Source organism: Ammodytes marinus (genome assembly GCF_949987685.1).
Source record: "Ammodytes marinus genome assembly, chromosome: 13".
Taxonomy (NCBI): domain Eukaryota; kingdom Metazoa; phylum Chordata; class Actinopteri; order Uranoscopiformes; family Ammodytidae; genus Ammodytes; species Ammodytes marinus.
The window spans coordinates 23,450,108-23,464,838 of NC_137217.1; the positions used below are offsets into that span (position 1 = coordinate 23,450,108).

The 14,731-nt window shown below is 37.6% G+C and overlaps 1 protein-coding gene across 1 annotated transcript; it reads left to right on the forward strand.

Annotated features, from left to right (window-relative positions):
- Positions 1–12,808: 12,808 nt before the first annotated feature.
- On the forward strand, positions 12,809–14,499 carry apoa2 (apolipoprotein A-II). The gene is made up of 4 exons (XM_080040060.1): positions 12,809–12,872; positions 13,078–13,122; positions 13,657–13,888; positions 14,131–14,499. Exons 2-4 carry the CDS (start codon positions 13,080–13,082, stop codon positions 14,285–14,287), a joined length of 432 nt encoding a protein of 143 aa, XP_079896186.1. The 5' UTR covers positions 12,809–12,872; positions 13,078–13,079; the 3' UTR covers positions 14,288–14,499.
- The last annotated feature ends 232 nt before the right edge of the window (positions 14,500–14,731 follow it).

The window sequence follows — 14,731 nt, forward strand, 5'->3', positions numbered from 1 at the left end:
GTATTTGGCCTGTTCCATTACTAAACTGGTAGTCTAAACACTTCTGCAAAAGTATTCCAAAACAAGTCTGTCTGCTGGCCTGTATTATTTGTTACAACATTGTAATGAAAGTGACATTGACATTATGCTCAGGTTATTAGTCTGTAATTTTCAATAATTTTTGAAACATAATTTGCTTTGAAATTGCGCAAACTGCAACTCCCTGTGACAATTTCATCAAGTCCATTCCACAGCTTAATACCATTTACAGATATTGAAAAGGATTTAAGTGTGGTCCGTATATTTTTCTCAGTGAATTTACCTTTTCTTCTTAAATCATGCGAAACTTCTCTGTCTTCAAACATTGCTTGTAAACTGTTAGGAAGGCTTTTCTTTGAAGCCTTGTAAATAATTTGTACTGTGTGGTAATTTACCACATCACGTAATTTGAGAATTCTGCCTTCAATAAAAAAGTTATTAGTGTGTGCCCTGTAATTGGCTTGGTAAATAATTCGTATTGCTTTCTTTTGAAGAATCTCCAATGGGTGCAATGTACCTTTGTAAGTGTTTCCCCATATTTCAGCACAGTAATGCAGATGTGAGGAAACTAAACTCCAGTATAATACAAGCAAGGCCTTTTGATTGAAACAATGTTGTGCTTTCCAAAGTATAGAAATACTCCTGGCTATTTTGCCCCTGAGATGGCTAACTTGTGGTTTCCAGCTTAATTTATCGTCAATTATTACCCCTAGGACTTTGTGTTGCTTGACCCTTTGAATTTCAATCCCATTTACCTTGATTTTTACAGCGACATCTGATGCTCTCCTGCCAAACATCATGAATTTAGTTTTTTCTAAATTTAGTGATAACTTATTTCGGTTTAACCACCCATGTAACTTAGTCAATTCACTGTTTACGATCTCAACCATATTATTCAGATCTTTCCCCGAATAGAAGATGTTTGTGTCGTCCGCAAATAAAATCAACCTTAAGACTTTCAACACTTTATATATGTCATTTATATAAAGCAGGAATAATTTCGGCCCCAAGATTGACCCCTGAGGGACCCCACAAACAATATCTAAGCATGTCGATGTGAACTCGCCTAATTTCACAAATTGTTTCCTGTCATGTAAATAACTTCTGACCCAGTCATGTGCCAAACCTCGAATGCCATATTTCTCCAGTTTATTAAGAAGGATGTCATGATTAATAGTGTCGAATGCTTTTTTGAGGTCTAAGAAAATTCCTATAGAGTACAATTTGTGATCAATAGCATTACTAATAATTTCTACCGATTCAGCCAAGGCCAGTGCGGTGGAATGATTCTTTCTAAAGCCGAATTGACTGTCATACAGAAGTTGATGTTTAGTAATGAATTCATCAAGTCTATTGCTGAATAACTTTTCCAGAATTTTAGAAAATTGTGTTAAAAGTGAGACTGGTCTATAATTAGTAAATGAATGTTCATCACCATTCTTATGTAATGGTATAACCTTAGCTACTTTCATGTTAGAAGGAAAAATTCCTGTTTGAAAAGATAGGTTAAAGAGGTGTGCTAGGGGTTTAATAATACTTTCTTGCACTGATTTGATTACTTTCATGTGAAACCCAAGCGCGTCTCTAGAGGTCTTTGTTTTCATTCCGAGCAATATCTCCCTTATCTCGTTGGCCTCGACTGGCTTCAAAAACATGGAGTGTTGAAGAGACGCTTCATTTTCGCCAGACTCCCCTACACTCTTCCCACAGATCCCTTTTGCTAAATTAGGTCCAATATTAACAAAAAATTCATTTAGTTTATTTACCGCAGTGTTCATGCATTCAAACTTAACGTTATTTTCATGGAAATACTGAGGATAATTACATAGTCTGCTGTCATTTCACTGTACATTACACTGTATTTACTATATCCCACAATTTTTTGGGTTGATTTGCATTTGTTTCTAACAACTTACCATAATATTTCTTTTTACAGTCTCTGAGAATGCTATTTAGCTTGTTACGATAGATTTTATATTTTAACTCCGCCTTTGGTGTCCTTGCTTTTATGAATCTTTTGTACAATGTATTTTTCTTTTTGCAAGCATTTATCAAGGATTTAGTTAGCCACTGTTTATCATGTCTTTGCTTTTTTATCTCCTCATGTTCCGCTACCTGTCCATACTGTTTGTGCTCTGAAAGAAAATATGGTGTTAATACACGGCCTAGGCTCGGTAAACTGGTATGCAAACAAAGGGGTTACATACCAACTGTGTATTGACACTGGTTTTGTTTGCACACACAGTACGTACAGCTAGCAGATCAGGAGGAGATTTTGACAACAAGCGTCATTAATTTACTCTCCCATAGAAAACAAGCACTCCCAGGATTCTGTGGTAAAAAAATCAAAAATTAACAAGATGAATGAGACATTTAAGTCAAGATGGAAAGTCAACTCAAACTGGGATAAATATCTTCACAAGGTATTCTCGGACAGTCTGCCAGCAATGCAATTTTAAATAGATCACTTGTGGGGGTCAGTATATGAAGGTGATATAAATGTATTCATGCTGCAGCAGTTATTCATTCATGCTGTTTTTATTAGTACGTGCCTGCATGGCGGATGTTTCAACCATTTTGATATCACTATTTAGAAGTTCCTCATATGGAATAATAAAGAATAGCACACACAGAGTATTTACAAGCCCTTATATTCTTATTTGTGCATTTTGTAAGCTTAAACCCATATTTACAATACACAGGTGGGTATATTACCAGGCAAAGTGGCAACACATTACAATGAGAGGAAGTCCCAAACTAAATTGTGCGTAGGTCTCCCTGTATCTAGGCAATGGAACACATTTTTGGTCATGTAAGATATATGTTTTCAAGCCCCTCTCGTTTCCACTCGGCCATGAAAGAGAGGACCTCATGGTGATGTTGTAAGCGTGTTTTTTTCACAAAAATGTATTTGTTTGCATGTAAAAGTACATTTTCTTGCTGTCAACTTAATTGATTGTTGTGCCAAAGCAAATTGATTCAGGTAGAAAAACTTCTATCATACATGTTGATGAACTACCAACATATGATGTTAATGGGGAGGAAACACCAGGGTGTACATATGGGTTTTGATTAGAGGTGGGCATAGATTAATTTTTTTAATCTAGATTAATCTAGATTAATTTTGAAATTAATCTAGATTAATCTAGATTAAAATGGCTCATTTGAATTCATTCATAATATGTGTGTGCTCCCTAAATAATGACTCAAAGTAAGTCTTTGAGAACGTGTTTCTCAAGCCAGGTGGCGCATCAGACCAGGGGCTCATCTCCTGTTTCCAACATGCATCACAAACTGCTTGAGGAAGCTGTTCTACTATGATAATTGGTGATGAAAATAAATAATGTTCAACAAGATGTACTTGTGTTTACAAACTGTTTATTCAGTTAAACATGAACTTTGAACTGTAGGCCATAAGAGGTAACGATGAATTGTTTAGGGCTACAACTAACGATTATTTCAATAATCGATTAATCGGTTGATTATTTTTTCGATTAATCGATGAATCGGATAAAAAAAATAAACATTTGTAAATGCTGCATCTTTATTCAAAAACTGAACATTACTTCAAATTCACAGTGCACACTGAAGTGTCAAAACACCAGGTTATTGCTCCAACGTCCCGGAACTATTAAAAGTAATATTAAATGATAAAAAAATTAATAATAAACTTAACTGGGATAACACAAAAAAAAACATACAATGTATGATATACATTTATACAGTATAAGGGATGTCCATGGTAAACCAGTCAACCGATAATATTTTTAACCGGTAAATACTAACGGTTAAAAAAATTAAATCATCTTAATTTCTCTCAGATGACAGGAGAGTTAATTTGTATTGATATTGATACCATTTTCAAGACTCCTTAACGATCCAAGTCTTTATTGATATCAAAATTGATAATTTTCTATTATTTTGTTGAAATAGAACTTGTATTATTGCTTTAATTGCTGATATGATCATAGCTCTAGATAGGACATTAAACAGGTCATAATTCCATTCCATCTTTACTATCTATTTTATCTTGCTGGGAAAACAAGTTTCGCCAAAATCTCAAATTTCTTTTTTTTTGTGTTGCATTTGAACACATCAATCATATTACTGAGCCGGCCTGAACACATCACAGTTGACATGTTTGCTACTTTTTTTAAGCTAACTAGCTTTATATCCTTCCGATTTTAACATGGATTTAAAATCTGGATCACTATTTTTAACTGACGGGACTTTCTACACCGTTCGGTTGTATGATTACTGCCGCTGCATTGAATGACTGTTGATGCGCCGATGCCGATTCTCCGAGCACGTCTGCACACCGTCTGCAGCAGCAGCTGACAGAGTTTTTTTGGACTAGACGGATACTGAGTTGATGAAGTTTTTTTTAACCCAAAGAAAGCAAAGGTACAACACTTTTATATAGGCCTGCAGTCCAGTGTTAGATATGACCAAAATACAAGCTGTGGCCGCTCACACTATAGCTTTCCCGCACGTGAAGCGAGTCTTCACGTGCGGAAGGGGGTTCACCCCGACGGCGAACAGCATCTCCCCTGAGCCGAACAGGAGGTGGAATTAAGAGATTAACGGCGATATTTTTTTTATCGCCCGATAAGAGTCTGGCGTTAACGCAGCCGTTAACGCCGTTATCGGCCCACCACTAGTTTTGATCCTTGATTTAAAGGCAGAAATATAGGGGAATCACATTTGTCAGGTGGCAGTTGGTTCCACAAGCACGGAGCAACTAGTGCAAAGTACATTTCTGAGAGTTGTGCCAGTGGCATGGCTGTATACGCTGGTCACCAAAAGAAAGTGATTGTCTACAGTAGCTCAGAAGAGAGTGACATCTCAATTCCACTTAACGACACCACTGATGAGAGTTCAGATGGCCAGAAAGATGATGATGGTGACTTTGTCATTGTGAGCTTTGCAGGTAAAACCATTAGAGGCCTTGTTTAAGAAAATTGTCCTTCAATCTTCGTCAACTATTTACTTTATTTACTTTAAATACACCTTAAATAAGTGATTGTCTAATGGATTTGTCTTGCATTACAGTTTATGAGATATATATCAATGGCACAATTCACCCCATGGTATTCTCTCCAACCGCACAACTTACACCACACCGGGGGCAAGTTGTGCATCAAGACAACTTTTTTTCCGAAAGCTATATTTCTTCAACAGTTTATTCCAGATCCAAAGTTTTTATTGCCAGGGATGCACAACACCCTGAAATATATGTACATATTTGAGTTGGAGACTTTACTGTCAAGGCCTTACTTTAAAGTCACTTTGAGTGAAAAGTTGCACAACTTAGGCCACTCTCCCCTATGTATATATGTTTTTTTTGTCTATGATGGATTTTGTTTTTATTTATAACAGATTAAGATTTACAGACAGAGCACTTAATTTAAGTGAAAGCAGAAATGTTCTGCTTTTCTATTCTATCTATTACCCATTGGCTTGAAAAAAATAGATCAACATTTTCAAAAAACACATTACGCAATGGGAATCAAGTTTTGAGCCAAGTAGGTTTTCACAAACAAGTTGTCCTTGGTATTTAATTGCATATTGGTCAAAATAAACATAGCCAGTGAGAAAGAGAGAGAAAAACAGATACTGCGAGTGTTTATCATTAAGAGTTTAAAACAGGATCTAAAATAAGTACAAAATTGTGTGTGTGTGTGTGTGTGTGTGTGTGTGTGTGTGCGTGCGTGCGTGCGTGCGTGCGTGCGTGTGTGTGTGTGTGTTTGTGGGATCTAACCGAAGGCCGACATGGAAAGTCTAGGAATTGGAATATTTGTTGACCAAAATAGGTCTTTCAAGGCTTGAAGTTTATACTTTAAACATGTCTCCACATGCAATCAGAGGACAATCAGCATCATATACTGTATTAAACCCATATCCATTCGGGTTCCTAGCACTAAAAACCTAATCATTTGGCCTTCTTATAAAATATGTAATCAAGCTCGCTCACCCATTAATGAGTATTTTTTCTCCCTTTTTAAGACGAGTATTTTAAAGCGGACATGAAGGAATAAAAGATTAATTAACTAAGGCAAGGCAAGTTTATTTATATAGCACAATTCCGACACAAGGCCACTCAAAGTGCTTTACAGGGTCATGAAACACATCCAGATTAAAATACATCAAGTATAGAATACACATTAGAAATAAAAGAAAGAAATTACAGGTTAAGAGGGAAACAGAAAAGTTTTCAGATTTGATTTAAAAGAACTGAGAGTTGCAGCAGACCTCAAGTTTTCTTGGAGTTTGGTGCATAAAATTGAAAGCTGCTTCTCCTTGTTTAGTCCTAACTCTGGGGACTGTAAGAAGACGTGTCCCAGACGACCTGAGAGCTCTGGACAGTTCATAACGTATCAGCAGATCAATAATGTATTTTGGCCCTAAACCATTCAGTGCTTTCTAAACCAACATCAATATCTTGAAATCAACTATTTGAGTGACAGGAAGCCAGTGTAAAGACCTCAGAACTGGGGTGATGTGATCCACTTTTTGGTCCTAGTGAGGACTCGAGCAGCGTTTTGAATTAGCTGAAGCTGTCTGAAAGAACTAACCAATACTGTAAAAGGATGTGGAAGCACTTTGTCCCAATGATTTGATCATTTTCAATCGGATCAATATCATATGAATGCCTACCATTCATTATTAAAGCTGATCACTTTCATCAAATAATAGCCAGCAGCAACTGATAGATAACAGTTGATTTGTGGTATCAAAGGGCAAGTGCCAACATGGCTTATTTTCTGTAATTTCACAACTCCACGGGCTAAAGTCACTGTTTATGCTGCGTTAATAATCCACCAGTTGCCCCAGTTCACTGAAATGTGTTCCTGTGAAGAGAACAGAGTGAAAGAGGGCAGCGGCAGGTGGACAGAGGTCACAGACCCGAATATCATTATATTGCACTTGCAGTCTGGGCCGAGCTGTATAAAAATCACTTTCACTTTGCTTTGTTTAAGACATCAAATAAACTGCTACTTCTTAGTCAGTAATGTAGCACATCGCTCTCAGCTGTTTGACGACTTAAAGAATAAACTTCACATGTTAGAGTTTAAAAGTTTGAACATCAACTGTTAAGATTTTAGGGAAAATCGACTTCCTAGTGAGACTACAGGTTGTTCTATTGCATTTGTGCTTTTGTCCCAACTGAAGGCACTTTCTTTTTTAAACTCTTCCAACCGTCAGCGATACGGAAGTCCTTTGTGGTCCAAACTGTGGTTCTTTTACTATTTCTTTCACACAAAATGCATTCAATAACCACATTTACCAAAATCAAATAGCTCTTTTGCCATATACCCAACAACCTTTAAAATAATGTGATATTTGAAGAATATTATTGCCAATATGTAGAATTAAATACACAGCTGATTGCAATTTCAGCTCAAAGCCCAAAATGTGTGTCAGCAGACTGATAGCAATCGAAGGGTAAGAAAATTATCCTGTCTTCATAATTGCCTGTGCTAAAGTGGGGTTCAATCACAAACTGGTTTTCGGCTTCCATACTCCCCTTTTCTTAACCCCAAAGAGGAGCTTTTCAGGCTGATGGTGGAATGTCTGCAACCACCATCCACATGATCAGATATTTCTATTGGATGCTATGAATGTTGGTTGTGGATACACTTCACATTAGACATGCAAGGAGATATTTTCCCAGATGCATCACCAGATAAAATATAAGGTGTTATGGAGATAAACATTTATGGCCCAATACTGAAGATAGGGAGGATTATAAATCTCAACTCAGCTTTACACTGCATGAGAGAATAAACTTAAAATGTTATTGATTTTTTTTGTAAGTAAAGCCCTGGAAATTCAATTTTTTTTATGGTAACGTTTTGTTTTGTATGAGTAAATAAAAAGGAAGATGTTGAAGCAAAATGTTGAGTTTTCAATCACTCTTGTTTAAATAATAAAGTACGGTCATCAAAAAAGGTGTCAGTGTGTTTTTCTCATTGACAAATGTAGCCAGTGTATGGCCCTATATTACGAGTATATTGGGAGAGACATATGAAGAGTTTTGTTGGTCTGAGTGAGTTTTGAAGGCGAGATGAACTGCATCGCACAAATGCATGTTGGAATTGCAGACTGTGTGAAGATTATTTTTGAACACATGGCTTCAGTTGTGACCATTGCATGAAGACAATCGAGAAAAAAAAACTGTATATGTAAAGCACCTGGCCACTTTGATGATATGTTAAGTTTTTGTAGTTAATGCAAAAATACTGCATACACTATAATTTAACCTTTAAATGCATAGTTCAGTCATTTTGAAGTGGGGTTATATGGGGTAGTTAGGCATAGTTAGCATAGACGGATTATGAGATAATGGGCCCCTGGGCACAAACTCTTAAAGGGCCCCCCTTTACACAGGTACACTGACTTTTCCACACAGATACATACAATTAATGGCAAAAACATATTAAGGAAGTCAGTGTTTCCCACAGGATTTTGGGATACTGTTGGAGGGACGCTGGTCCTTGGCATGTCCCCCCGGATTTATTTTTTTACCTTTTTAAAGTAAAACACATCAATCTGGTGTGCTTTGAGAGGACATTTTAGAGGCTATATCAAATCCTGAGATGCAGAAGGAACATTATTTTTCAGACAGGCAGCACTCTTTACTTTGCAACTGTAAAAACAGTACAGTAGATTGGTCTGCAGACCCATGTTCTATGATGGAGGGGCCCATTTCAACAGATAAAGGGTGGATAGCTACTTATTATGAACAGTACATCATAAATATAGAAAGCTTATTTCTGTATGTGTGAGGGGGCCTTCAAGGCCCCTAATGAAGCCCCTCAGACAGAACTACTAATGCTGTTGCTTTTAACTTTCTTTTGAATTTCTCTGCTACTAGTTGATGGGCCCATAATGATTTCTATCTTGTTACATTTTAATGAGTATCCTTATATTTAGGCTATTCCTTTTTGGACCCTGTTATTGACATGAGTGACTGAGCTCTTTGACTACGCAACATGAAAAGTTACTATCAGTATCTCTGGCTAAGGCCCCCCTGAGCCCCTGGGCCCCTGGGCCTGTGCTCGGTGTGCCCGTGCAGTAATCCACCCCTGATAGTTAGTGTGTTACCTTATGGAGATGGCGATCAGCACTGTCACTTTAAGGAGTTTGGGGGAGACTTTGCTGTAGCATAAGTCAGCCTTGTATTGTTGAATAGGGGGCTAGTACAAAAAGTTTTTTTTCCACAAATATAAATTCTAACCTAAAAACCTAAATATCCATTCAATAGTACACTAAACTGAGTTTTACAGCTTTAGTTTGCTGCCAGACAGCCCTTTATTTTTGTATAACTCCGACAATCAACCTCTTGACTTGAAAACAAAAATAAATGTGTCTGGCGACAAAACAAAACCGTGGAAAAAAATCTCAGTTTAGTGTACAATTGAACGGATATTTAGGTTGTAAATTAGCATTTATATTTATGGAGTAAAAACCTTTTTCTTCTGGCCCCCTATGCAACAGTACAATGCTGAATTCAGCTACAGCGACGTCTCCCCCAAACTCTTTATAGTGACTGCACTGACTGCTATCTCCATAAGCTTAACAAACTAATTATGCCTAAGTACACCACAAAACTCAACTTCAAAAATATTGAACTATTCCTTTGACATAACTATAAGTTAGTAAAGTTGCCTAGGTACTTTGTTTCGAATATGGCCTTCAAATAGGTGTTTAATATTTTCAGAAAATATAACTTTTCTGGTTCACAGTGGGAGCCTGCAGTAAATGTCCTCATGCTCTCACACATTTTTTATTCTGTAGAACAGTACAGATGTTTAAAGGCCTGACACACATTTTAAAAACAAGGAAAACTCTTGATCCCATCTGTTTAGACAGCTGTGAGATCCAGTTTGTAAGTGCGACGTCGTTCTGAACTCTATAATCTCGGCATAAGCGTGGAGTCGTCCCCAGGCATTCAGAACATGGAGTAGGCACAGAGCCAAAGTACTGACAAGATGAAATTGATTTTGCCATGAACTATGGCCACAGAAATGCTTTGCTTGACTGCAAATGTTTATCTATTTCACCCGCCTACAGTCTCTACTAAATCCCCCTATCTCTCCAGCAGGAACAGAGACTTTGACTGGCCTGTATACATATCAGCAAACCCACAATTAGGTTGAGATATCTGATCCAAAGGGCGCTTGGACAGTTATTGAACTCCGCTCATGTTGATCTTGAAAATACATCAAGAGTTCAAGATCTTCGGACCTGAAAAAAACAATGTGTCTCTACTTCGATGCCACCATTAACATTGTAATACAGCTAACATTTAAGCTAACATTTAACACGGATAAAGAAATCACATACCATTCTGTGATGGATGATACCAGTAGCCCTAATGTGGCTCAAATAAACATCAAACATCAAACAAGGAAAAAGTATTGCCTTTTGCAGAAACATTTTTACCTTAATGTTCTGCTGTCAGTCTGTACACTTTCTTTATGTGAACATGTCCAACTATGTGTGTTTTCTTAAACATGGGGAGACAGAACGAGAGAAATAAATCAATTATTTGTGTTTGTAACATTTTAGTCAGAGACCTGCCACGTTGCTGTCTATTTGTTTGTTTTTTGCCAATAAAACGTTGTAATGAACCAAAGAAAAAAAAAAGGAACTCAAAGAGCGGTCATCCGATCTAGACCAATGTACACACTGTTGCGGTCATTCTAAGACAAACAAAATAAATTGATAACACTTGTTTTCATTCAACGTGGTTGACCACAGCCAGAGGAAAAGGTAGAAATACGCTTTGTCACTTCTTTGCATATGTTTCTTGTGATTTAAAATAATTAATGTTTTAAATACATGACTTTATTAGATAATTATGACAATTGTATTGTTAAAAAGAGAGTGAAAATTGAAAAAACACAGTTGAACAGTATCATGTAACTTAATGTGCTTAGAATACCATAGGTTGTAGTTGTGACATCTAACTTGAGCTGCTAATGGATTTTGTTGATAGATAATTGAAGCATTACAAAATTACAAATGGAATAATCTTCAGTGACTTTTTTTGTGTTTCTCTCTTCTTTGGTCAGATGCATCTGAAAAAGCTTTTTGGTCTCATTTTGCTGATGCAAGGTATGGCTTTATAAGTAATTATTCTAAATCGTATTTCTCAGTTCCTTTATTTCTGAGCGTGTTTCTTGTTACGTGTTTGCTCCTTTTTCACTGCCAAGCACACTCCTTTGCAGCATGTGGCCCACTTTTGGCACAGACACCGGCCCCACCAAAACCTGAGGCTATGGGAATACTGCAGAGTCTGTTTGATTCAGCCAGGTATTTCCACTCAATTAACAGCTAGCAGCTCATTAATGCTATGTTAGCGAGCTGGACTTTTTCTGTAAATGATTACCAGTTATGTGTATGTTCAATTATTTTGTTTGTGTGCTGAACAATACCTTGGCGTGTACACATTTATATGTACCTTGTTACTTATTTGGGTACTTTTGCATCTCATAGGGGAGCCAAAACTAAAGTCCAGGATATTGGTGCAGTAGCACTGGACTTCGCTGGTGTTTACTATGAAGAAAACATTCAGCCAGTGACTCACATCTACTTTGAATGGGCCTCTGATGTCAAAGGTTCTGTGTGGGAGAAGATCCAGACAACCATCCAGGACTACTCACCATTTAAGGCAACCAGCCTAGATGATCAAACTCCTCAACAATAAAGAAAAAATTCTGACAATGAATTAATATTGTGTCCATATGAAGTATCTATGATTATTTCCACTCATTTCTGATAACTTGTCATTTCTTAAGGTTCCAGGGAGCTATATCAAATGCATAGCTAATCTATAGTAGATGGTGCTGTTTGAAACAAGCTTGTTGATAATTTATTTTCGTAATTCAATAGCTTCTTGGATAAAACATGCACTTTTGCTTTAGGTGACATTCCCCTAGAACAGATATTTAAGAACTTGAATTAATTTCTGCTATTGAAAAAAATAGCATTGTATATTTCTTATGATCTGGACCATCTAATCTTTGCCATGGCTGCCGCTGTGCTCATTTAAATATACTTTTTTGCAAAACTCTAGACATTAGGACAGGACAAAAATTAAGAAGAAAAAACACACAAGGAAAAAGGAAAGCCTTTCAATTATAAAATACATCATGGAAGTGATCATTTGTTTCCATGCATGCAGTCTGTCTCCGGCTATGAGGGTGAAAGTGAAGGCAGAAGTCTCCGCATGCATTCCTTTGGGTTCAGCACAATGTGTCTAGACGGGTCCTGGTTGATTGTCCAGCTGACCACTTGACTTAGATCATCACTAAATGTTTCTGACGATCTGTTGAATAAATGATGATAAGTTGATGAGTTAATATACTTTGCAGTATCTTTAATACAATAACAATTGTTTTGCCGCATGAGCATTGGGATTTATATATTACTGTACATGCACTATGGCATTTTGTAAACTCACCACTTTCCCGCTATCACCATAGGAATATAGATAAACCTACAATTTAAAGGAACGTTGCATAACCACTAAGCTGTATTTCCTCATACAACATTTAAAGCTAATATCATGTACATTGGACTTTGTTTAGGTGTACGTGTGTATAGGTGAAAGTGTGTGTGTGTGTGTGTGTGTGTGTGTGTGTGTGTGTGTGTGTGTGTGTGTGTGCGTGCGTGCGTGTGCTTGCGTGCGTGTGTGTGTGTAGGTGTGTGTATGCTCATCAGATGACGTTTGTTTGCAGTCCCCCCCTATATCTTCCTGTCCAGATGCGAGCACCGAGTTACAGACAACTCACCCTCAGAGAAGACTGTCACTTCTTGGATCTGTACATCCACCACAACAGCAGGTAATCACTCTTCCTTATGCAGCTGCTTCTCTTCTGAATAGTTTCGAGTACGACACCTCATTTTGAACACATATGAGTGATTTTCTGCAGTTTTAGAAACTTGTTTTTCTACTCCTAGTGTTAACATGTGGAGCTATGCAAAAGAAATATATTCACCCAACGGAGAGTTCAGTTTTAAGTATTTTTCCTTTTTCTTTTGTTCCAGACATGAATACAAAAATCGTCCTGGCACTGATCCTCGCTCTGCAGGGTAAGGCAACACAACGATACAATGGGAAAAAAACTGCAGTGTATGGATTTGATTAACTGCTTGAGTACTGTGTGGTCATAGGGGATACAAATAGAAAATAGCCAATTTAAGCAATGGACATTACATGTGATTACTTTTCATTTAGCAGACATTATGTTTCTGCACTCCTTGTTTTCAAAAGTGCATATGCATGTGTTGCAATAATTTAATGGACACAGTTGCTGTGGCTCTTGCATCGCTTTAGATGTGGTAGACATGAAAGATAAAGACAGATTTTTTTAAGAAGCCTGAGCTGCTGTAGCAAACAGCATTTTACACCGTAAATCGGTCCAAGAAATATGATTTTGCAAACAGCTTTTCTTCGGCATTAAAGTCACATTAACACACAAACACATAAAGAGTTGTTTTGATAATTCTTCCAATGTGAGCATTTGCATGGATAATTCTTCTAAATGAGTAGACTTTGATGAGCATTTGATAATCTTATAGCACTGGTTCTAAACAAACACTTTTACTATCCCAATTTCATTCCAGTCTCCGTGAGCCTGTGTGAGATCCCTGCACCATCACAGGAACTTGTTGACAAGTATGATGCCATGAAGAGCGTCTTCTACAAGAGGCTGCTGAATGCTTATGGCAAGCTGCAGGCCGCTGCTGCTCCCATGGTGGAGAGCGCTGGCGACAACCCGAGCGGACAGAATGTCAAGGACTACGTCGAGACTCTGCAGGGCAGGCCCGAGCTCCAAGCCGTTGTCAGGGTCGCCACGTGAGTGAAGAACCCCCATTATTTCACTGTCATTCATTTAGGGACCACTGTTAATGTTGATCAGCTGCTAATGCCAAGAAAGGTTTTCACTCCAACTGCATATTTTGCTTTGAAATATTACTAATTTACTTTTAGATTTCACAATTTCTATTGCAAGCACACAAAAAGATAGAGCTAGCAGAATGAATGTATTTAACAGTGATGATTTCTTTAAATAATCTGTCTTCTCTGATTATGTGCAGCGGCCTGGGCCAGGAAGCAGGTCCCTTGGTAGACACAGCCCGTACCAAAGTGCTGGGAGCCTACGAACACTACATGCGCCCCCATGTCGGTGACGGCCTGAGCGATGCCATCGACGCCATCAAGGTCTACCTGGACAAATACCTGCCCGCCGAGTAAAGAATACCAACTGTAATAGTCTTTAATAGATGATAGCTCATAGAAAGTACACCAGTCTAGGATGAGAAGAGCAATGCACAATGCAAAATACAATCTACTTTGCCTCTTTTCCAATCAACATCCATGCCAAATCATGCAGGGTTAAAAGTAGGGCAAACATGTCAGCACCATCAATGCATTTTGTGCATGTACAGTATTATGTGTTTGATACACTAACCCAAGTGTGATTCCGTATGTATGTGTGTGAGTGTGTTCATTAAAAGTCTGGAAAACAATTTGAGATGTGCTTCTTCATTGGGGGATTGATGGTTTATATCCACGCTTCACACCACAAAGCTGTATTTACTCTATCATATTATTATTTTATGAGCATAAAAAAAAGTTCCAGATTCGACTTATCGTGTTGCATAATTATGGTTTTGAGGTTATTAATTAAGCTACAAT